This window comes from Psittacula echo (assembly GCF_963264785.1).
Source record: "Psittacula echo genome assembly, chromosome: 7".
NCBI lineage: Eukaryota > Metazoa > Chordata > Aves > Psittaciformes > Psittacidae > Psittacula > Psittacula echo.
Window position 1 is genome coordinate 60091984 of NC_137740.1, and position 23796 is coordinate 60115779.

The window sequence follows — 23796 nt, forward strand, 5'->3', positions numbered from 1 at the left end:
GTGTCAGTTTTTTCTCTGCCAATGCAGAAGCATTCAGCAGCAAAGATTAAGAATAAAACAAAGCCTTCAAAAGCAAGATGCTCATGATACACATGGCAGCTACAGCGGCACTGTTCTTGGTTCATGCTTAACTCATCTCTTGTTCCTGAAGCCACATGACAGCGGTTATCTGCACTTCCACTGCCCCTGCCCATCTGTGTGCCCCCAGAGCCATTCCCTCTCTCCAGGACACAGCCAGGGCATAAACCGCTGCAGACACCCAGATGAAAACAGAATGCAAACAGCCCTGATGTTACAGACACAGGACACCTTGCTGGGCTTTGCTGAAACAGCCTAGAGTGGGTGTAGGTTTTAATGTGAACCTGAACACATAAACAATATAATCAGTTATCCCCTAAACAACTGTTTTCAAGCAAGTCCAAAGCAACCATGGACAAGTTGCTGCTAAGTACATATTGGTAGACTCCATATTCTCTGAGAGTTGTATTTCCACAAGTTTTCTATTTAGGCAGTCAGGCATTTTTAAGATATTGCTGACCCCTACCAACTGTATCTCAGTGTAATAACAGCTCCTAGAGTGAGAACCCTTCTCTGCACAAGTGAGTCATGATGGGCTTTGTTACACTGGATCTATTCTTCCTGTGAAACTGAGTTTTTAAAGAAATCAGTAATGTCTTTTCAGCTGCAGTAAGCACCTTCCATATGCATGCTGCTTTCACAGCACTTAAGCATGTGACAAGAGCGCTGAAGGATGTAAATCAAAAGAGTATTCTCCTTAGCTGTCCCCATGCCCTTGAAAGCTCTGTTTATTCTGTGGTAAACTGGGTGCATTCAGTGTATCACTGACATGAAAATAATTAGGCTACTGTCCCCATCTCTTCAGTCTGTACCTTACTTCTTGCCAGTCCTCTCAGCTGAGGCTGGCAGAGATGATTCCAGCAGTGATTTTTTCATCCTGGTATAAAGAATGACAGCAGGAACCAGATACCCTCCTCTTTCCTAGCTGGCAGTCTTTTGACCCAAGTATAGAATGGCAGTCCTGTTTCAACTTGGCATCATTTTTGTCTGCATTTTGTGTGAAAGCAAAGGGTTCTCAGGAGGTCAAGGAAAGCTATGGAGGTAAATAGGAAAAAATCCATTTGCAAAACAAGACATCTGTGTTGTATTTCTGTTATGTATTAGATGTGGGGATGATGTGTTTTATTCCCATGCGTATCCCATGAACGAAGATAAAAGAAAACCAGCAAGCTCCTAAGTAAATTGTTGGGGATGCTTTTTACTGTCTCATGAGGAAAGGGCACTGCTGTAGGTCATCTAATTTACAGCTCTTTCTGTCATCATCTGCTCCTGAACTCAAAGCACAGAGGCTAGGGGTGAGAGCATTAATGACATACAGAGATTCAGTGGATAAAAACAAAAGGCTAGCATGCAAGTCAATTAGCAGAACGCTTCGGCAATGACACCAGCCAGCCTTCAGGGACACAGATTTCCAGAAAGGATTATTACACTGCACAAGTGCTAGGGAATTCAGCTCAGCAAAAGCAAAGCATACTAGACTCAGACAAAGAAAGAGCACTTGCTGTCATCACCTGCTTCTGTGCATTTTAAGGGTAATATAAATATTAATGCCTTACATCAGTTCTTAAATGTACCTATGCTTTTTATAGGGACAAGCATTATTTAGGTATGGGGGGGGACGGAAGACTCTGTGCTATTGTAAGGTAATGCAATATTAATGAGACTACTATATATAGTTCTGAGCCCTTCCCTCTTCACCAAGGGAAGAGAGAAGACCTTTATGCAAGACTGGGAGAAATGACTACTCCCATGCAGTGCAATCACCTCAAGTCAGCAACAGTGAGTGCAATGTTCTCTTTGGGTAAAAGTGAATGCATGAACACCCCCACCCTGTGCTCCCCAAGGAAGAAGTCAACTTGGACCTCATTTTGAAAACATTTCAAGATGAAATAAGAAGCCCTAGATCCAGGGGTTTTCTACATAGCCGTAGGCCCCTTGTAGACCTAAATTAGAAGAAAGATCACTCTCACTCTAGGCTGTTTATTCAAAGACAGGTAACAGCACCCTTAAGGAGTGACTGAAAATAAGATGGGTGGGAGCACTCCCTGGAGAGGCCTTTCTGTTTTCTGGAGGTTACAGAGGGAATCTAAAGCACTGTCCCAGTGTCTGAAGTGTCAATGAAGCGTCTGAAGTTTGATGGGATGAATTGGTACCGTAGAAGTACTTGAAAAGTGCCTCAGATAGTTAAGAAACAAGATGATGCACCTCCTTAGATTATTTATAAAACTGATTCCTAACTGCTTCTGTAGGCACCTGGTAAGTTGTGAGATCTGGACTTCTAGCTCTACAAATGGGGACAGCCTAAGGAAGCTTCCAGGAAATAATATTGCACATTATAACTTGGCTGGCTTCATTTAGGCTCAGTGGAATTATCACATTACAGTGGCTCAATGGCTGGCAAAGAAAAGGGCACCATGAAGTGACTCAGAAATGAAATGTCTCCAGATTAGCAATTATTTTCATTGACTCATAGAGTTTGAAGCCAAAAGCACATTAGGTTAATGTGAACTTCTACACACTGAGCTCACTACATGTTCACCCATGTATGCAGCATGTTTTCCTTCTCCTTTACAGAAAGCTGTCCCACTTTGAATATAAAACTTTAAAGAATGACCAGTGAGCATAAGAAGTTAATTTCAAGAACTACTCACTGTGCCACTGCATCAAAACCACCAGTTAAAATACTCTCTGCAATGCAAGACTCTCAACACCAACTTAAGGGCTTTCAGGTTCTGTCATGCCAGGAATTTAATTTAGGGGTGGAATATTATAATTTTAAAGCTTGATCTGGCTAGATACAAACACCTCAGAGCTCCAGAAAAGTTAGGGAAGACATACAGATATGCTGATTTGTTTGTTCCAAATGCTGTGGAAGGAACATGAATAAATGGATGCTTGGATCTTCTATACAGAGATTCCATGTCAGCTCCAAGTCTCTGAGGTGCTGTCAAACGCCAGTTGACAGGAGCCAATCCTTCTGTCTATGAAGGATGGGGATTTTATTTATGTATTTATTTTTAATGCACTGTGCTAATGCTTTATTTCAACACAGATGCCATGAATATGAACAGTCCCAGCAAAATCAATACCTGAAGCAGACACCTTTTATACATAGAATTAGGACTACTACTAGATGTCAAACTATGTTAATGTTGAGGGAAGATAAACTCTTCTACTACACGTTAAACTTTGTAAGTGCCTGTTCTGCAAGAATTTTTTCTCATACTTATGTTACAGTAAGGCCTGGCTGAGTCCAAAGCCCATTGTGTAGGGTATTACACAAAACAGAGCGGGAAGAATCCACATCCCACAAATCTTACATTTTTTCTGAAGGTTTTGTAGCTTTTTTAGAGTAAATTGACACTTGAGCAAAGAAATGTTTGAAATGTTGCCTTAACTCTTATGGTTTTGGCTGAAATACTTTCTTTGAAGATACGGATGTTGGCTGAATGTTAATGCAGAGTTGGAAATCAAGCAGTGCACCTTGAAATACAGACAGAGCTGGCAATAAAATCACAGTGAAACCACATTCCCTGAAATCACTCTATCTGTTTTTCTTGCCTGAATGGTTTTGGAAAACAGCTTTCTGCTTTGGAGCCAACTTATCAACCTGTTCGCAATAAGTAAACAGCACCTTATCCAGTGAGTTGGTTTCAGCGATGTGTTGCATTACTCCTTTTTTGTACCATGTCTGTTAAATGGTAAGTTACTGGGGGAAGGGCTGTCTCTTTGTCTGCATACAGAGCACAGAGATGGCCAAGCCTCTGTAATTACTGTGATACAAACAATAGAACTTTCCATTTCTGCTTGTTGTTAGATCATGGGTCAAGTCATGTAAAGAGCTTTTAGTATGTGCTCAGAAGCCTTTTTTTCTATAGATGGGGTTTTCAGCAATTGATCCACACTCTGTAAAAATCGGTTGCATATTGGCTCCATGCCTGGAGCTTGATTGTTCCCATCACTGTTTTCTGGTGAATGCTTTCTGTAAGGTACATAGAAATTGTTGAGTAATTGTCTCTTAAGCTTTTGTATATGCAAGGAACGTACACTATGGAGAACACTCTCCTCTCTAGATTTACCAGTTACTGCACAAATAGGCATGGTCAGTAGTATTTTTCACTACATTCTAATTAAGGGCTGTCTCTTCCAGTGCTGGCCCAACACATTAACAGAGGGAAGTACTTTCAGTGCTTCAAATACAAATTTTCACAATTTTACTTTTGATGGGGTTTTACAGCAACCTGCAAACACTTCCAGACCTGGCGGAGTAAAGAATCAAAAGGAGGTAACATCCCCCTCTGGCTCAAATCCACTGTGTTTATCTTAGCAAAACTGAGGTTGCCAGACCCTGTATCACTGTTGTGCTGTCACATAAGGGGTGAGGGAGAGAAGGAATGATTCTTAGTTCAGCCTAGGCATATACTTCCACCCTTTGCAGCCTTTCTAGAAGAGGGAAACCTAGGTACAGAGTGTAAGGGAACTACACTGAACGCCCGTTAGATTCACAGATAGACCATTCCAGCTTGATATGCAATCTACAGTTTTGTTTAGGCAGAGCTTGGCTTGGCAATGGAAGGTATAGATCAATTTCATCACATTGGCATAGATTTCCTAAGTGACTGTGTCTAACTCTTACTGTCCCTGGGCTTTAGTCCCTTCAATGAAAATCGATTGCAACTGCTTTTGATTTCTCCCACTTCCTTTGCAATGTCTTTGGCTATGAGTACAAATCCTCTCCTTGGGAATGCAGCACTGTCTTTAAATGCTGATGGAATAGTACAGCCAATGTAAAGTAAAGTTGAGAGTCAGAGCCCAGATAATTCAGAGGAAACACTCCCACTGATGCTGCCTGGCTGTCGGGCGCAAACATAGTTATTAGTGGAAAACAAAAATGTGTTGTACAAGGGTTTTTTCCTCTTCAGATTGGCTGTGATGAGACAGAAACTTCTCTGCAAGTTGCAAAAGACCTAGCCCATCCCTGATAATCCTGTGCTTTTTAAAACTGCCTACAAATACAAGTGAAATCCAAAACTCTGTTCCTGCCAAAAAGGCCACATCGCTAACAGTGAAATTGCTTTCCAGTGGCGTGACCTGCAGGGATGTCTGATAAGCACGTACTCTCTCTCCTGCCAGTTTGGTTTTAGTCAGATCTGAACAACAGAAGCTGACAATGAAATCCCAGAGCCTCACCCAGAAAGTTCCTCGGCTTTTGGCTGGATGCTTTGTTTGTCTGTTGTTCTTGGTGGACTCTGCAATCTGCTGCGTGGAGACCTACACTGGCCTTGCACCAAGAAGCTGCAGACAGCATGTTATTTGCATATAACTCTCCGCACTGTTTCCTCTGGAATAAGTGTCTGAAGAGATCACTTCACTGCAGAAGCATACTGAGGTGTCTGGGGTGCTCCACAAAGCACAGGCCAGGAGGCAAATGGCAGGAAGCATGGTTTCAGTTACAGGTCAAGAAGCAGCACCCTCCACCTAAGCCACAGCACCTGGGCAAGTCTCTCAGTCTTGCTGCCAGTATGCTAAAGCTAATCAGACATTGTTCTGCTTAAAGGCATGTCACATTTTCAAAAGCAGCTTAGGCTTTTCTCAACTCTGAAGCCTCAGCCCACAGACTTTCCCAAGACAGAGGTGTCTAAACTCTTGAATTACTTTGAAAATGCTTATCTGTTCTGTCAACACAGTAGGTTGTTGCTCACGTCGCCTCTAGGAAAATCCAGTTCTCAAGGTTAAAAAGAGCTAGGAAGACAAGTGGCAGAGCCCTTCCTGTGTGTCTGCTAATCAAAATATGCCTCCACACTCCCCGGAAGCTTGGCTTCGAGCACATGGCACTGTGTGCACTGCTGGGGTCTATTAGTAGCTACATCCAGCTGAAGCAGAATGTTTGTGCAGTCTACAAGAGAACTTTGTCTTCCAGATCCGGTATACAGATAGGTTATGCTTTGCAATTACATGTTATGTTTTGCTATATTTATGTTTATGCTATATGTATGTTTTGAAAATGTGAGTGGAAAAAAAAACCCAAAGAGATTTAAAAATCTGGGCCTCTCACTTCAGCCCCTCACATGTAAGACAATACTGTTAGGAGACCTGCCTGGACTGTAGGTCTTCAGAAAGAAGATGGTCCTTCAACACAAGCCTTCACTTCCACACATCACTGGCAAACAATCTGAAAACAATCCGCATTTGTAACAGTATTCATCTAAATATTCTAGTTCTTTTGCTCAGGGTATTATGACTCAGGCCTTCAGCTCTGCAGCACAGGTAGTTAAAAATTTCCTGATGACGGCTTCATCAGCACATGCAGAGCCTATGTATTTCATTCAAACATTTCAGAACTGAATGAGATGATAACCCTCATACATTGCCTGGGTTTCCAGCAATACCTGAGTTTCTGGCAGACTGAAAATCTGGTGTTTTCCGGATTTGAGCCTCTCTTGTAGACCCTCAGACGATTCCTGAGTGGCACAAAACTTCCATGACAATGGCCCTGGCTCTGGGTTCACAGCCTTAACTGAGTTTCCAAGGTCAACATGGTGGAGGAAATGGTCCCAAAAAGCTACTAAACAAAATCTTAATGTTCTGAGCCCATGGAGGTCATTCACTCATGAAAGAGCACAACAGTTTCTCAGTGAATTTTAAAATGCTTTTAAACATAATTGAAAACTAAAGTTTTTTATGAACCCTGAACAGTGCCAACGCTCTGAACACACACACACACACACACACACACACACACACACACACACAAATGGGCAGGATCCACTGAGGACCTCAAACCCTCACAAGGAGTATTTTTTTGTTCCAGAAGAAAACTGCTCCCTCCCTCATCTGAAGATTGTCTTGCCTTCTATTTCTAACCCAATACCTACAAGTTTCGGAAAATACCTTTTCAGCAATGAAAGGTGAACAGTTTTATCCTCAGAGAAAGGACTCCTACATAAACAGAATTTGATCTACACAAATCTCAGTTACTGGTTGTTTCTGAAACCTGCAGTTCTATTCACAGATAAAGGATCTCTTGATATTGCTTCTGTTCTGCCTTCACCGCTTTTATGGTACTTCAAAGATGTATCAAAGCATGGACTACACTACAGCCATGAACAACACTGTAGGAAGAAAAAAGTCCAAGTGCCTTAGCGTGATGGGGTTGCCACTATCCTGGCTGAAAAATGCAACTTGAATTGTGAAGGTGATTAACTAGTGACACAATGCATTCTCCATAAAATAGATTTCCCAGTGTGTGGGCAGCACTGACCCAAGGAGAGCTTAGTGTTGTCATGCAGGAATCACTAAGGTGCAGTTTCTGTCTGTTATGTAGAAGAGCTTGCAGACTAGCTGGCTTTTTCCACCCTTAAATACTTGTGTGACTGCTTGAACAAAGTGACCCTGCCATTCTCTGATGCAGACCCATGACATGACATCAGCAAACATCCCTTTCATACTCATAAACAACATGAAAAGGAAAAAGTCCAAGTATCCTAGCGCGATGGGGGTGCCTATGTCCCGCCTGTGCAGCAGGACATGCCTTTGAAATACTAAGACACGGCGCGCCGTGCGAGGGGCAGACGCGGCCGGTGGCGGGGTCACCGTCCGCACCGCCCCGTCCCCATGGGGGGGACCCGAACACGGCGGGGCACGTTCCCCCGGCGGTGCCGCGGCACCCGGAACCCGTGGCGGCGCAGGGCGGCGGTCTGACGTCAGGCCGGGCTGGCGCTGCCCGCTGGCGCATCGGTCGGGCTGCGGGCGCGGGGCCGGCAGTGGCAGCGCAGCGGCAGGTGAGTGCGGCGGCGGCCCGGCACCGCGCGGGCTCGGCGGCCGGGGGCGGTGGGTCACACGGGGCTGAGCGGCGGCCCGGCCTGGCCTGGCCTGACTCGGAGGTCAGCGGTGTCGCGGAGCAGGCCGGGCCGGCGCGGTCGGCGGGCCCGCAGCAGCCGGGGCGGGAGGGGGCTCCCCCAGGAGCGCTGTCGGGCTGTCCGCTGGCGGCCCGACTGCCGGGAGCGAGGAGCGGAGGACGGAGGTTTCGGGCAGGGCTCGGCGGCCTCTCGCGGGGAGCCGGCCGCGCCCAGCCCGCGGCCCGGCGGCGGGTGACGGGCAGGGAGCGTCCGAGCGCCCGGGAGGAAGGCGGGGGCAGTGACGCTGCCGTTTGCCGGGGCCAGGCAGAGCCGGCGGGGCAGGGGGGGAGGGAGCGGGTCCGGGACCTGCATGGCACACGGGGATTTCGGTGGAGCTGTCCCCGGTGGGACAGGGAAGAGGAGAGACGGTGCTTCTCCAAACCGGCCGCTCCGAACACCCACTCGCTCACGCGTGGACAGGTTTTGCACTGAGAGCCGCATCTCTCGGTAGAACTAGCCATTGGCTAGTTAAAACTAAAGACAGCGTCATGGAAAAAAGGCCTGCACAGAGCTAGTTGCAGAGCCAGAAAGTTCCAAAAATAAAAAACTTGTTTTGTTTTTAAGGGCGGGAAAGGGCAAATAGGGTTACATCTGAACACTCCTCCGGGCCTGAAATCTTCGGAATGAAGTAACAGCGAGGTGTCAGCAGGCTCCGTGGTTAAACCCCTTCCACCTGCCTGGACCACAAAGTCGGGTCCATTGCTAGTTTGACTGCATTAATCAAAACGGCTGTGGTAACTGCAAGCTGCAGGAAGAAACACTTGATTTGTTTTGAGGTTTGCTCTTCCTAGCAGCCAGCCACGTTTGAGAACAAGAAGTGAACTGGAATAGATTGTTGGATATTCCACTTATTTGTGTGACAAAGGAAAACGGCTATTCCAGGAAGCAGGAAGAAATAGCCCCACCTACTTTGTTGCATTTACTCGTAACCTGTGTTCAGTTTAGGGTGCTTTTAGATTTCAATCACCAAGGCATTTCTATGGAGTTTGGCGATAAACTGACTTATCTTTGTTTAAATCCCATTTCCCATGTTGGTTGCACTGAGCTAGTTTAACAAACAATACTCAGTTGCAACTGATCTTACCAAGTATCTCCTATCTCGCAAATATTCTTTAAACCATGTGGGTTGATTGTGAATCAACAGGACTTCAAGTGAGTCTTGTGCTTAAAAAGGACCAGAGAAGAATATCTGATTGTCTTTGCACCTCCTACTTCAGTGCTGACAGATTGTTCTGTGTGATTCCTTGCTCTCTATGCAGAACTGAAGTTTGGGGTACTAAACTCTGTGTTGGGAAGATCATAGAAGCATAGAATAGTTACGGTTGGAAAGGACCTTAAGATCATCTAGTTCCAACCCCCCTGCCATGGACAGGGACACCTCACACTAAACCATGCCACCCAAGGCTCTGTCCAACCTGGCCTTGAACACTGCCAGGGATGGATCATTCACAACTTCCCTCTTGTTGCATCTGGGATTACGTGCGAGGTGCTGTACAGCAGCTGAAGCCTCTTGCTGTTGTAGCCCTAGATAGCTGCAAGCCATTCTGTAATGTGAGACTGAGTTATTATTCTGTAATCACAGGCAAAACTTGTCAAGAGTAATGTTTTCTTCATTTCCTCCTCGTTACGTGTTTAAGTTAAATCTAATGATGCTGTTGTATAAGAGTAGGTTAAAGGCAGCAACAAGCATTCAATGGCCTAATCTAGCACTTGCAACAGAACTGAAGTTCATGCAAGTTCTTTACTGGCTCTTAGACTATTCTGGAAATATACAGTGATTTCACCTTACTGGGCAAACTAGAAGACATAGAAACACTATTGGAGAGACCCATTCCTGTGAAAATGAGGAGCAAGAAGACTATTCCCTTGTAAAGGATTATCTAGGGGGAAAAAAAATATACTGGGGTGGTGGGAAGATGAGGCTCAGGCCCTTTGTAGTGCTTTGTTACCTTGGAAGAATAAACCAGCCTCTATTTCTGAAGCTGTCTCTGTAGGAAGGTGACAACAGCATGCTTAGACCTCAGAGCAGGACTGGGTGACAGGATTAAAGCAGGGTAGGAGTTTGACACTCCCTTTCAGCGGGCTGTCAGCTAAATGATTGTTTTCCCAGCAAGCTGGTACAAAAGCCAAGATCAAGAGGTTTAGCTTGGAGTTAAAACTTCAACTGCAGGTGGTTCCCATCATCACACCCAACCCTGTTCTGGATGTGGCATTCCTTCACTATGAAATCCTACTGCTACAGTCTTGTGTGTTACAGTATTTGCCTACTACTGTGAAGAGCACACAGCTAAAAGTAATATCCAATAGATGGCTTATATACATCTATCAGAAAATAAATGGATGTTACTAACTTTATATTTTACTAGCAGACAATGAAACTCTTCTCTTTCTCTGTCCCCTCCCCAGCTTTAGAGACATTCCTTGTCTGGGATAAGTTCCTCTGTTTATCAAATCTGCTATGCCACCTTTCCTGACCCCCCCCCCCCCCATGCTGCTACAAGTAGAATTATCTGGTATGTTTAAGTATCCGTCTGTCATATTGGCTTACAAGCCTCACAAATAATACCTAAAAAAAGCAGCCTTCTCAAGGGAGGCTTATGATGCTTCTGTTCTTGCTTTTCTTGTTCAGTTACATCCAGATAGTTGTGGTTTTATTAATCCATTTTAGAACAACAGTCTTTACATCATTATGCTATAAAATAAAAACATCCAATTCATCTTGGAGGAAGCTAGTGATGATTCGGAAGAAATACGGGTCATAAAACTGGCTTTCTCCTTCCTGTTTAAGATAAACTATTTCAGCTTTTGTTTTGGCTGGTCTTTGAGCCCGTGAATTAAAAACAAAACTGAAGAGGAAGTACAGAAAAAGGGAGGTAGGGAAGAAATGAGGGTGCTTAGTAACTTGAGACTGTGGAATACAGGAAGCACACGTATGTCAAGAGAACAGTTTTGCAAGGAACTGGTGGTGAGTCAGGAAGCAGTCACTGCAGCCTGTCTTTTCCCCATGTTTCAAGACTGGTAGCTGTAACCTTGTGCATTTTCCAGTTAAAAATGGTCTCCGATAGTCCTGTTGGATTGCTACAATTACATGTGTTAAGTCCTAGCATACTAGGTGTGCCTTACTGAGTATCTTCAGCTGAGATCTGCTGTGTCTGCAATACTAGCCAGCTACACACAGCTGTAATATATGATACTATACCTTGAAGTGCCTCTTTCTAATGTATGATCGTGAAACACTGACAACTGCTTTTCTCCCCCTCACCTTCCTCTTCTGTCCACTAGATTCAGCAACAATGGCATTTGTGAAGAGTGGATGGCTGCTACGGCAAAGTAAGTCACGGTGCACCGTTTACCTTCTTTTCTCCCCAGTGTGTCTAACATCACAGCAACTTAGTAATTCCCAGGTCTTTCTTAAACAAAGTCTCTAGCTCTATGGGTTGTTTTTTGCTCTCTCTTTATGTTGGTTTGTTTTTTTGACCTTTAGGACACTTCACAAAAAGACCTGTCATGACAGCATGTGACCTTTGAGGTATACCACTTGGGAAACAGGATATACCATATCTAAGGTGTCTGAGTGGCATTCAGCTTCAGATGCTGCTCTGTAATTAGTGCTATATAAGTGGAGACTTGGAAACTTCACCTGACACCTTAATGTCTTCAATTAGTCATGCCCTCTCCTTGTTCTTGCACCAAGTCAGAACTAAAGCACCAGGTTATGCACTTAAACTCAGTTGTGACTCTGAATACTAGATAAAATATGGAACCCAATTCCGTAGTGTTCTGAAGCGGGGATGTTTCAGTACAGGATTTTGCTTGGCACCTCAGAGTATCTGGGGCAGCTGTGAAGGATCTATTGGTTTTGTTAGCTCTAGGACACAAATACTTCCCAATATGTGCTCTCAAAAGTGACTGTCTGATTTTTAAGGTACTATTTTGCGGCGCTGGAAGAAGAACTGGTTTGACCTGTGGTCTGATGGCCGCTTAATATTCTATGATGATCAAAATCGCCATGATATAGAAGATAAAATCCACATGCGAATCCATTGCATCAATCTCAGAGTGGGGAATGAATGTCGAGGTAATAATGAACCCTTCAGGATCTGTGTATTTAGAGGTTCTTCACAACTCCAGTGCCTTCCCAGCATACCATTTACGACACTAATGCAGAAGTAAACTTGTCCAAGAAGTGTGCAACTTTCTTGTTGTTAAAGAAACCTAGCAAACGCCCATTCCACTCACCTCCCAAAAAACCCCAACCCAACCAACTATTAAATTCCCTTACAGACATCCAGGGCATGGTAGCATCACATGACAGATTAGGTTAGAGATTGATACTTCCTTTTAGAACTCAGTGAGGACAGGGTACCATGTATGCAGGTGGCAGGCACGCACATGAGAATGGGATATTCACAGTAGACTTGTGTGTCTGATTATAACATTACTGGAGTAATTATAGTGCTGTCTGGAGTGAGAGGCAGGACAAGAAATGGAAACCTCAGCAGATTTTCTTCAAGTATTACTAATTTCACTTCTAGCATTTGCTAGCACTCCACTTGATACTGACACAAGTGTTGGAGGGTACTTATTGCTAAGTATGAACTGGTTCTACCGTAAGACACTTGAATTTCTTAGGAATGATGTTCACAGCTACTTACTTTCAGGACTGTCTAAAGAGTAAGAACAGGTTATTTCCGTCTGTAATTTGCTCTGATGCCATGAAAGGCAGCTACAACTGGCCCTAGTTTATTCTGTCCAGCCTTTTGCATAAACTGTCTCCCTTCTTGTAAATGTGATCATGAAATTCTGGTTATCGATATTTCATAACTTATCTCTTTTTCTGACTCAGATTTCCAGCCTCCAGAGGGGAAGCAGAGAGATTGTTTACTGCAGATTGTTTGCCGTGATGGGAAGACAGTCAACCTCTGTGCGGAGAGTGCAGATGACTGCCTGTAAGTGTGCCAGAGAATATTGGTTTTGCTGCCTCTCCTCGTTTATCTTTTTCTCTCTCTTCCAAATTACTGCTGTGCCTTCAGGCTTTCAGAGATGCATTTTAAGAAAGTTTTCAAGCAAATAAAAGCAGTCTTTCAGTGACAAAACCACAGCTCTCTTAGAAGTTATCTAGCTCATGCAAACTAACTGCAAGTGAACTCACTGAAAACACTGAAGGCTGAGGAGTAAAAGAATCTTATTAATACAGTTAATGCAAGACTTGCTGAACAGATTGTATATTTTTTTTCACTTTTCCCATTCTTCAAGCGGTACATGACCCTGCATAGCTCAAGGACATCCCAGTCAGTGGTGAAAGGAAGAATACTCCATGATTGTGAACTTTCAGCTGAGCTTGGCTCTATATAGTTTGATAACTTCTATCATCAGTGTTTGCCAAGTACGCATGGTGCTTCGAGCATGCTCCCAGCCATATGGCATAGGAGTATCTGTATGAAGTGTATGTACCTTCTGTTCAAACTGTAATAGCGTCAAGACCCACACTCTCTAGTCAGCACAGATGCAACTGTTCAGGCAGGAGAAACAACTTCCCTGGTTCTCATCCTATTACTTTATCCTGAGCATGGCTGCACATTACCTACCTGTTGTGCTTGCAGTGAAGACCTTCAAAACTGCATCTCTTCCTTCTCATGTTCCTCCTCATGCCTTCTCAGCTCTGCAAAGAAAGTAATTCTTTGTCAGTCTTGATGTAACATCTTTCTGCATTCATTTTAGTATCATTGGGCTTTGATCTGTGCAATGGCTTAAACTGTGTTCCTGCAGTACCTCTAGTTGCTTTTTTTTTTTCAATAGTCCTAAAAATAAGAAGTGGTATTCATTTTTATCAGTGTTCCACTAAACAATAGGCTTGTTTTTGCAGGGCATGGAAAATTGCTCTCCAGGATGCCAGGACAAACCCAGTAAGTGCACTGGCTAGACTTTATACTGACAGAGAAGCAGCACATCGGTGTTATGTGTGGTTCAGAAGTTTACTTCTAAAATCATGTTCCATCCCTCTCTTCTACAGAAAAACAGGGTCATGAGCATGATGGCTTATGGGTGAGGAGAAGAATGATCTGGGTCACAAGCACATGTCATCCTTGCAGCCAAGCCTAGGCACATACATGCTGGGTGCAAGTGAATGACTTCAGGGAATGATCTGTGTGTGGAAGTGAATGTTTGGGAAGCTGGTGTGTAAGGGAAGTGGTGCTGAAGCTGTGGGCAAGAAGTAACTCTGCAACCAGTAAAAATGCACTTTCCACTCCTAGCGTTTGCTGCCTACCATGTGCTAAAGGAAGCTTACTGCAAAGAAGCTGTTTGTTAATGTAGATCCATTACATTGTGGGATGCTTCTTGGTGGAGAGTAGGGGAGCATGAGATGCTTGGAGGGGAGTGCAGGCATGCTGAGAAGGAGTACATTACCTCTGCACTGGCATGCTAGCTGCAGAGAGTGAAGAGGTCAGTTATCGTAAAATTCTCTCTTGTGAGTCCTGGAGTTCTCTCGAGAACTCTGTCTTTGGGGAACCACATCCATCCGCTTGTGGGTACTGTTTTTTAACTCCAGACTGCCTTCTTGAGTACTCTTCAGCACTAGCTTTCCTTATATGGCTAGACTAAACCAACCTGAAATATTCCTGTTTCATGGGGAAATGCTGGCTTTTAAAGAAGTTTGTATCAGTTTTTTGATGGGTCACATTCACATTGGCACTGTACTGAGCCATCTGTCTTATGATATAACTAAGATCTGTAGATATACAAAGCAAATGCTTGTCATAGTTTTGACTGCCCTGGACAGAAGTGCCTCTGCAGCCATGCCACGCTGCTTCATGGTGTTAAATGAGAAGTGAAGGAATTGTCTTCATGCAGGGAACACAACACTCATGGTCTGTCTGCTATAGCTTTGGGGGCTTTATCTTGCTTATGTGGGAGATGGTGACTCCTGGTTTTAGGAGTTAGGAACTGCTGGTTTTCATGTCTTTTGACACTTGGCTGCCAGCCCTGATAGGATGGCATTCAAAACTTGCCAGTGCATCACCTTTGTCAGCCCAGGCAGACCCCTGCTATTGAAAGTAGGGCAGGTAGCTCTCTGCACAAGTAGTATCATAAATTGGCACTTTCCAAAGCTATTACAGATTTCCAGCAAGGAGTTGAAGTAATCGGGTAACTGGGTTTGAGTCCATCTGCAGGTGTCTGACACAGCTTTCAAAAATACCGAGCATCCAGCAGTGCCTTTACTGGGATAGGAGGGTGAGCACCCCAGCTTTGAGGACTGTGTCATTTACAGATGCTTGCAGGCTGGTGTCACATGCCTGTACAGAGCTCCCTGTAGCAGAACAGAATACAGATGTACTGCTGGACACTTTCTCAGGTTGCGGAAATATCTGCCTCTTCAAATAGTGATTTCAAGTGTGTTTCAAGTAATCCTTAGAATCTCCAGTGTAAGACTGACCTGGGATTTAGACATACTATGCCCTCAAAAGTCTTTCTAAAGTCCAGGTACAAAAGACAATAGGAACATTCACTTGTAAATGAAAGAAAAGACCTGTTTTTTTTCTTGGGATAGGGCACTAAGAGCATCACTGTGTATTTCTGATATTATATGCAAGAATACAAGGCTACTGTAACCAACCTTAACTGTCTTTGAGAGTAAGTTATAACCTTTGCCTGATAGCTTCCTTCAAAAAGGACCAGAATTACAGGTGGCATTTGCAATTTAGCTGCCTAAAAACAGTCAATCCTTACAGTTAAACCTCTCTTACTGTATTTTTTTTAGCCTTCTCACAGCCAGGACAAGAGGTGGCCAAGAACTGTGACTGTGTTCTGCTATAATGTTCAGGTGCCACTTCTGGCTACTGCATTTGTGTTCTTATCTGCTCTTGCAGAACTTGGTGATACCACTCTAGAGCACTGGGAAGCAGCTAGCTTACTTGTGAAAACTTGTTTATCTGAAAACAGAGGATGAACAAGAGGGTAGTTTCTAAAACTGAGGCTATGAAATGATGGAAGGAGTCGGTGTGCTTGCATGTACATGTATGCATGTGTGTGCACACAGAGGTAAGAGATTTTATGGCTCCTTCGTGTGATTGATGTGGCATTTGTATTGTCCCAGGTCTGCTCTCCAAATAGTTTCTTTTTGAAGTGCTTTATAAGATATTCATAGTACGTCTGAAGGTTACTCTTTCTTTGGGGTCATTCAGTTTTAATCCTTGTGCTGCTCTAACTGGGTGTCTGCAGGAAAAGGTGATAACTGCTACCTTTCCATGGTGTTTAGGGCTATGTGGGATCTGATGTGATGTATGATGAGACAGCCATTTCCTCAGCCCCTCCTCCCTACACAGCTTATGCCACACCATCACCTGAGGTAAGAGTTTCAGTCAGCAGCATTAAGCGTTTAGTCCTTCAAGCACTCAGACTGTACTCCTGGATATAACTGTGAGTTCCACAGTTACATCCAGCTTTGAGGTTTGTGCAAAAGGAGAGTAAGGCACTAACAATTTATTGTCACTCCTGTTTGAGATGGATTTCCTTTGAAGGGGATGAGGCAGATTTGGTTGGGAGGTATATAAAGGATGGCTGCTCAGAGAACTTGGGAAATAGAGCTTCTTAGAGATAGGGCGTAAGTTATTTAGCTGATCTTGAAAGATACTGGCTATGCAGCTTTTAACATAAGGAGGTGGTACTATGCTTTCACATTGTTTAAGAACTGGAAGGATACAAAATGAGGAGTTTTAAAAATAGGATTTAATGACTGGAGCTGCCACATTTTGTTGTATCCAAGATGTCATAGCAACACAATAACTAGCTCCTGGATGCACCTTTCTTTTGCAGTGGAGAAGGAGCAGCACTGGGGCTGAACCTATATACATTGTGCATTTCTGGATGTTCTGGCCAATGTGCAGTGAAAGACAAAAGGACAGTTGGGGTAATATTACTTGTTGCATTACAGTTGTAGTGCTCCAGCCCCTCGCTGTTACAAACAGTTGTTAAGAACTAGACATGGTGCTGGGAGCTGTATCAGGGCTAGTAGTGGGCCTCCTCTTTTGCAGAACAAAATTGCTTCCAAAATATACAGCTACAGAGTATTTGTCCCAAATCTGACATTCACTTGCAGTGTAACAGGGACAAGTTGGTTGGAGTTTCTTGGGATCCTGCCTACCTCACGCTTCTGAGCCCTCCAGAGAGCTCTTATTGGCATGAGGGCAGAGAGGAGAAGCTGATAAGGCAGCTGTGGCTTTGCCTGATGATCCAGAACCTGCCTCTGCCATTCAGCATCCAGAAGGGGAGAGAGTGAATGCTGCTAAGGAGCACTTATTTTTTCCAAGCAGCTGTCCTGAATCTTTTCCAGGGAGTAGATAGATTATATCAGTATACACTGGGTATTTTATTTGAAGTTTGACTGCATTAAAAATGAGGGAGAATTGAACAAAGTGTGTAAGTGGGTACAAAGCAAAGAATACTGTTGTAATGGACATTTTTAACTTCACCAGGTTTATGGCTATGGCTACGATCAGTACAATGGTGTGTATCCACCTCCTGGTCCTCAAGTCTTCTATGCCTCTAATGGACAAGCTTATGCTGTTCCCTACCAGTATCCATACCAAGGTAATCAGTATCAACCATATCTTTTACCTTTCTGTAGAAGCTATTTGAGTTAGTACTTCTGTCTTGAATTCTATTAATTACCATCCTTTACCACCCACCACTCCTGCACAACAGTGATGGAAAGAAACCTGACATGTAGCTAGAACCAATACCGCTTACCCTTTCACAACAAAGCAAGTGCAGTGAAATTTGTATTAAGTGATTTAACTTAATACAAGTGATTTAATGTCCCGGTGTGATCCCAACATAAGTTACCATCCCAATGTGATCCCAACTTAAGTTACTTCGTAAACTCTTTGAAGCACACAGAACTCTCAACTACAGTAGGCAGCATGTTTTCTAAGATAGAAGAGCCAGAACAAGATTGATTCATTACTCCATATTGGGCATTGATGGAGATTTTCATTCACCTGTCCTCTTATACCTAGCTTAATTATTTCAACACTAATGTTCAGCTATGGCCTCAGAATTAAGCGCAAGTTTCAAAGGTAAATCCACTTCCAAAGCATGGTTGTAGCTGGTTCCTTCCCCACATGCTGGCATCATCAGTGGAAGGAAGCGGGTGAAATAGCGGGCCTGTTCTGAAATTGCAGCACATGGTATTAAGATAGACATTACTCTTGCCCTCCTCCTAACAATCTCGTATCACCTAGGACCTTATGGGCAGCCCCCTGCAAACCATGTCATCATTCGAGAGCGTTATCGTGACAGCGATGGAGACCTTGCACTGGGCATGCTTGCTGGAGCAGCAACTGGAATGGCTCTGGGATCATTATTCTGGGTCTTCTAGATTACCCGTTCCTTATCTGCGTAGTTCCAAAACCCTTTATTGTGTGCAATAATATATCGGCAATGTTGTTTACTGTTAAACTTTAAGAAATGCAATAGTTATTTTTCAGTAATGACATCTTAATAACTGATTCTTAACTGTCTTAAGGAGAGTTTAAAGGCACCATTTAGCTAAGTGGTTGGAGATGGCATGTGCTGCTCTTGAATTCTGTTCTGATGGTTGGAGTTACAAGGATTTGTACTGATAAGGATGAATATAAGCACCAATGTAACATGGTAGCAGTCACTAGCTTTATGAACAGACTGTTACTGTAAGCACAGTGGAAAAAAAGTGATTGGGGAGGCGGGAATCTAAAATCTGGTCCAAATAGGAGGTTTAAAGGAACCCTGTATTAGCATATATGTACTACTGGCTCTAAACATTCCCTGGATAAACATACAGCTCAGCAGAAACTCCTTGGCATTAGGTAGCCTACCATGCTTGAGGATTTTTGTTATCAGACTTGCCTGGTGGAGTATTTTTGTAGCTGGAGTCGTGTACTTGTCTCTCACCCCATCCAGGTGAGGGTGTTTTTGAGAACGTATAAGCAAACCACTAAGAAGTGACAGCACTCCTCAGTTCTTTTATTCTCCCAGAAATGTGAATGCCCAGTAGCAAGGAAGGCCAGCGTTTGTTCTTTCACCTTCCTCGTTATCCTGAATCACTCTTCTCCGGTCAGATGGAAGTAATGGCTCTCTGGTTTTGAAAGCGGTCTTCCTTGTCTGTGGAACAGTCACCTCAGACACTGTACCAACTGCACTTCTAAGGAAGAGATCACTGTCCAGTGTACTGCTATTGTTCTGCAGTCTGCAGGAGAACTATCTTGAACAACCCTTGCCCTGTTGGGCCTATCAGAACCCCTCTGCAGGCAGTAATAGTCAAGAGGGGAGAGACAAACAGCACAAGCAGACCTTGCACACAGGCACTTTGATATCAGCTGCCTTGCCGAGGATAGAATACATCTGCCTCTTAGCCTCCAAGGTTTACCAAACCAGGTTCATTATCTGCAGCTAGTTTTCAGCACAGCTGAGCCTGGGTTTGTTCTATGCACACTCTCCCCTCACAATCAGCAGGTCTTGTCTTCCCTCCATAACTTGTTAAGGAGAATACTCCAAGGAACCTGGCTGGCTTTGCTTGTTTGACTGGTTCCTTACACAATGTGCTCCTGCAAGCTGCTGTGCTGTGGAGTGTAACCTCGAGTGCAACTGTTATGTATGTTATGTGGCCTATTACCTGATCCTATTATAATCCATGCTGAGCTGCGCTTGGCAGGGAAAAGAAAGCTCTGAAGAAATGCACGTGCTTTCTTATTCAGGTAAAAGAGGCAGGGTGCCTAAATGAGTTGTTTATAGTAAGAGGACTTATTTTTATACTTCCACTTTCAGCTTCCTGTAATCATACTGGTTTAATATGTTAAGTCTTTCTTATGCTTTCAGAAGTTGGTTAATTTCTTTAAGGTTCATGGAGTTTCAGGTAAGTCAGGAAAGCTGAAAATATATGAGAACTTTCACCCATATAAATTTAGATCAAGCCCCGAGCTTTTCCATTTCATCCAAAAGCTGTCTTGGGTCTATCCTGCTTATTAAAGCAATAGAGGTCTTGGACAAGAGTTTGGGTAACAGCCAGAGGAAGCACTAAGCTTTCATGACTCTTAGGACAAACTCAACAAACTGAAATCATCGGAAGCAAACAGACAGATGTAATCTTGGCTGCATTACTAAGAGCGGGCCTAATCCAAGGAATGTAAATGTCTTACAAGAAACTGGCTCAGAGCTGTACACTAATATGCATGCATGTCCTTTCACTGATTAATACAAGCTGCATATGTTCTGCCAGTGGTATGTACTGAAAGGACTTGGAAGTTCAAAAGAGGACTAAAGTGAAAGTTTCCTATTGCTAGTCCAAACCACAAGAAATTGGAGTACACTACTGAAGTTCTCTGAGAGATCTGGTACCCTGGAGGTCAGAAAGAGACTCTGACAGTCTGGAACTTAAGTGAACAAACATTTCAACCCTTTTTAAACCTTGAGATAACCCTGAAGCTGATTACAGGTCTACACTGCTGTTTAGTTTGCGCTTTGCAATGTAACTAGTTCTGCAGAATGCCTTCATGTCCTCTTGTTCCTCTGTGATATTTAGCTTGTAAGGGGGGGGAGAGAGAATAAAACAATTGAACAACATTGTGATTTCTTTTGAGTTTCATAGTAACTGTGAAAGAATAGATCAAAGTGAATCAACTGGTCATTCATTTTGAGCTCAAAGTTTTATCGTGTGTGTTTATGGGGTTTTGTTTTGGTTTTGGCTTTTTGTTTCTTGAACAGCTGTTGATCACAGCAGGGAACATTGAGTCTCTTGCTCTCTCATGAGCTAACTGCATCTAGATCCCTAGTTTCTTCCAGTGAAGTATGTAAGATGAAGACTCTGTTGATTGCAAAACATTCCTGTGTTGAATTCAGAGCAAGAACTGATCTTTCTAAAAATTAAAATTGAAGTAAATCTCCATTAAAAATATAACTTTACCCCTTCTCCAGGGGAAAAAGGTAACAAATCGAAGCTGAAGATTCTAGTTCCATCTTAGTAACAACAGGCTGCTTTTCTACAAAAATTTTGAGCTACAGTTTTATCCTGCTAGCACCGGCATTTAGAAGCTAGAAAGCAAGTGTACAAAACTCTGCCAGCGCATATAATCAAGAGAGCAGTCTTATTGTAGGTGCCTGTAGCCTTTCTGATCTCACTCCAGAAATAGAAGTGGAAATGTCTTGATGCACAAAGCAGCAGCATGGGGATGGCCACTTGAATTCACTGGTTGTTAAAACTCATAGACTTGTTTCCTGGAGAAACGGCCATACTTTCTGTTGCTCAGGAATGGACTGGAGGTTTGGACATATGTAGAATAATGTCTGGCTAGATACATAGTCATTACTCAGTAGCCGTTCTCTGACTAGTCCAGACCATTATGTATCTGCAGTTTGTGTAGATGCTGGTGTGAGCTGAAGGAGCAGGGCCACAGTGGATTCTGGGTCTTGGAGGGACGGCTGTGCCAGTTTCTGCAGATGATACCATAGTGATAGGAAGAGGCAGTGCTGCAAGATCATTTTCAAAGAAGATTAAATGACAGTCCTAAACAGGTCTTTGTTTCTGAATGGTGCTATTCATGATGCTGTGATTCCAGTAAATACCTGCACAGCACCCAAGCACATGTTTTCCTGCCTGGGGCCCAATACTTGACCTCCCTAAACCTATGGGAGGTCTACAGCCACTACAGTGCCACTGTTTCTTGCAGTGTATGCTGTCAGTTAAAGATGACTAATACTGCTGTATAGCAGTTACAGTCCATTCAGAATTACAGAGCTCATGAGTCTGTGTTCACTGTGACTAGGTACTTTCGGATTCTCAGTTATGGACAGAGCCAAGCTTCCAGAGAGTGGAATACAAATGCTCAGCCTTCTAATAAGTCCAACCACATTAAAGAGGTGAACCAGCTCCCCTCCCAAATTCTTAGTTACATGTGAAAACATGGCTATTGGCTTTTTTTGCTTGAACGTGGGCAGCTAGGGAGCCAGCTTTTTCTAGTGAGTGGGTAAAGGCTTAGGAACTAAAGAGGAGGTGGTGGGAAGTATTTATGTACAGAGCAACTGCACTGATTTTTGGACAAGACACATCTTTTCTAATGCTGAAGCACATCCTGAGCTGCGTCTAGATGGAACTGCCCTAAATATCACACAACACTGGCTTCATTTTCTTTGTTCTTCAGTGGAGATTCAATAGGTGATGGAACCACCTAAGTTGACTAATGGAGAAGATTCACACTCATCTTCCTCAGGTGTGTTTGCGGCTTTTCCTTATGATATGACTAAGCTCTGTGTAAGTCATGGGGAATAGCCTGCAGCAAATGTTGCCCCTGCCCCAATCCTTCAAGTTCTTGTGCACTTTCTATCTTAACTACTGTTTTTACTACGTTCTTATTCCCATTATTAATTTATAGCAAAACACCCTTAGCAATAAAATTCTTAAATTTAAGTGTAACTGTTTTATTTTGACATGTTTACCAGCCTTTGTTCAGCATTTCTCACTTAATCTGTAGATGGGTGTATGTTTTCAAACATGTACTCAGCTTACAGGAGGATTCCTTTGCAAAGAAACAGTGCCACGATGAATTCTGTGCACCTCCAGTCTTTCCTAAGCAATTATAAGGGTGACTTCAGTTGGTAGAAAAATGAACTAAGACAACTGCCACTGCTGGGAGTTACAGCTCAGGCTGACATCCCTGAGTCATCTCAGTTACCATTTATTAAAGATGATGTTACATCTGTGAAATCAGCAAAGTAACTCTGCACTAACACCACTACAGCAAGGTAAGAATTAAGGCCTATTTCTTTTTTAACGAGTTGAAGGCTTTGATGCAGAAACGCTTAATCTTGGATATATGCAATGCTGATCCAGATTTATCATTAGACACTGTGTTATCAAATCAACAGATTTGTACTGCTAAGTATTACAGTAAGCAGCTTGGAGCACAGATGTTGCTCTGGGCAAAATGCTACTGGTTGCTGTATGGTATTTCCCATTTATGAATTGCTTCGGTGGAGTTGGGTACAATCAATAAGTTTGCTTAGACAAAGACACTAAATGACCACAACTAGCTCCACCACCTAAAGGTGGACTATCTCGTACATTTGCTGGGAATTAAGCTATTTGTCAGAAGGACCACAGGACATTTTGTAAACCATTATCCTTGCTTTATGCACATTTTGTTTTCCTGTTGAGGGGTGGTGGGTTTTTTTAGCCACTAATCTGGGGAAGGCATGAAAACAAACCTGCTATTTCAACCTATCAGTTAATGTAGGAGTACATGACGCTCTTCTCCCCAGCATGCTATGTTTGCGATGCTTATTTTATCAGTCATCTGTTCCATATGATGGGTTTACTAGGCTAAGCAGACTGTTATGTACGCTTAAGCCTGCCCACCAGAGAGCTCACCTTCACTAAAATTTCTGCACCACAGCAATTCAGGGAAGTAAATTTGCTGTGCAAGACATAGCAGTTCCATACCTTTCTGTACTGCCATGCTCCTGAACTGGCAATACCTTAGACAATAAGATTTGCCTCTGTAACTGCAGAGGGATGGGGCAACCACAGCTTCTCTGGGCACCCTGTGCCAGCGCCTCAGCACCCTCACAGGGAAGGGCGAGAGTGACCCAAAACGATGACCGTCAAGCACCCAAAGCCCTCAGGGACAAAGAGCAGCTCACCCTGTCTGTGGTGCCCGCGGAGCTGCATCCCGCCCTGCCCCAGCAGCAAACCGGCCCACACTGCTGACGCTCCCGGCCGGGAAGGCCGAGGCCATCTCCAGGTTGTCCACGGCGGCCGGGATTTCAGGGCCTACAGCGGCTGCCTCACGCC

The 23796-nt window shown here is 43.7% G+C and overlaps 1 protein-coding gene across 1 annotated transcript; it reads left to right on the forward strand.

The window, feature by feature from the left end:
• Positions 1 to 11269: 11269 nt before the first annotated feature.
• On the forward strand, positions 11270 to 18354 carry PLEKHB2 (pleckstrin homology domain containing B2; the record flags this gene model as incomplete). Its single annotated transcript, XM_080623217.1, has 7 exons — positions 11270 to 11306; positions 11902 to 12054; positions 12823 to 12925; positions 13843 to 13882; positions 16234 to 16323; positions 17450 to 17564; positions 18218 to 18354. The coding sequence occupies 7 exons, from the start codon at positions 11270 to 11272 to the stop codon at positions 18352 to 18354; spliced, it is 675 nt and encodes a 224-aa protein (XP_080479343.1).
• Positions 18355 to 23796: the final 5442 nt, after the last annotated feature.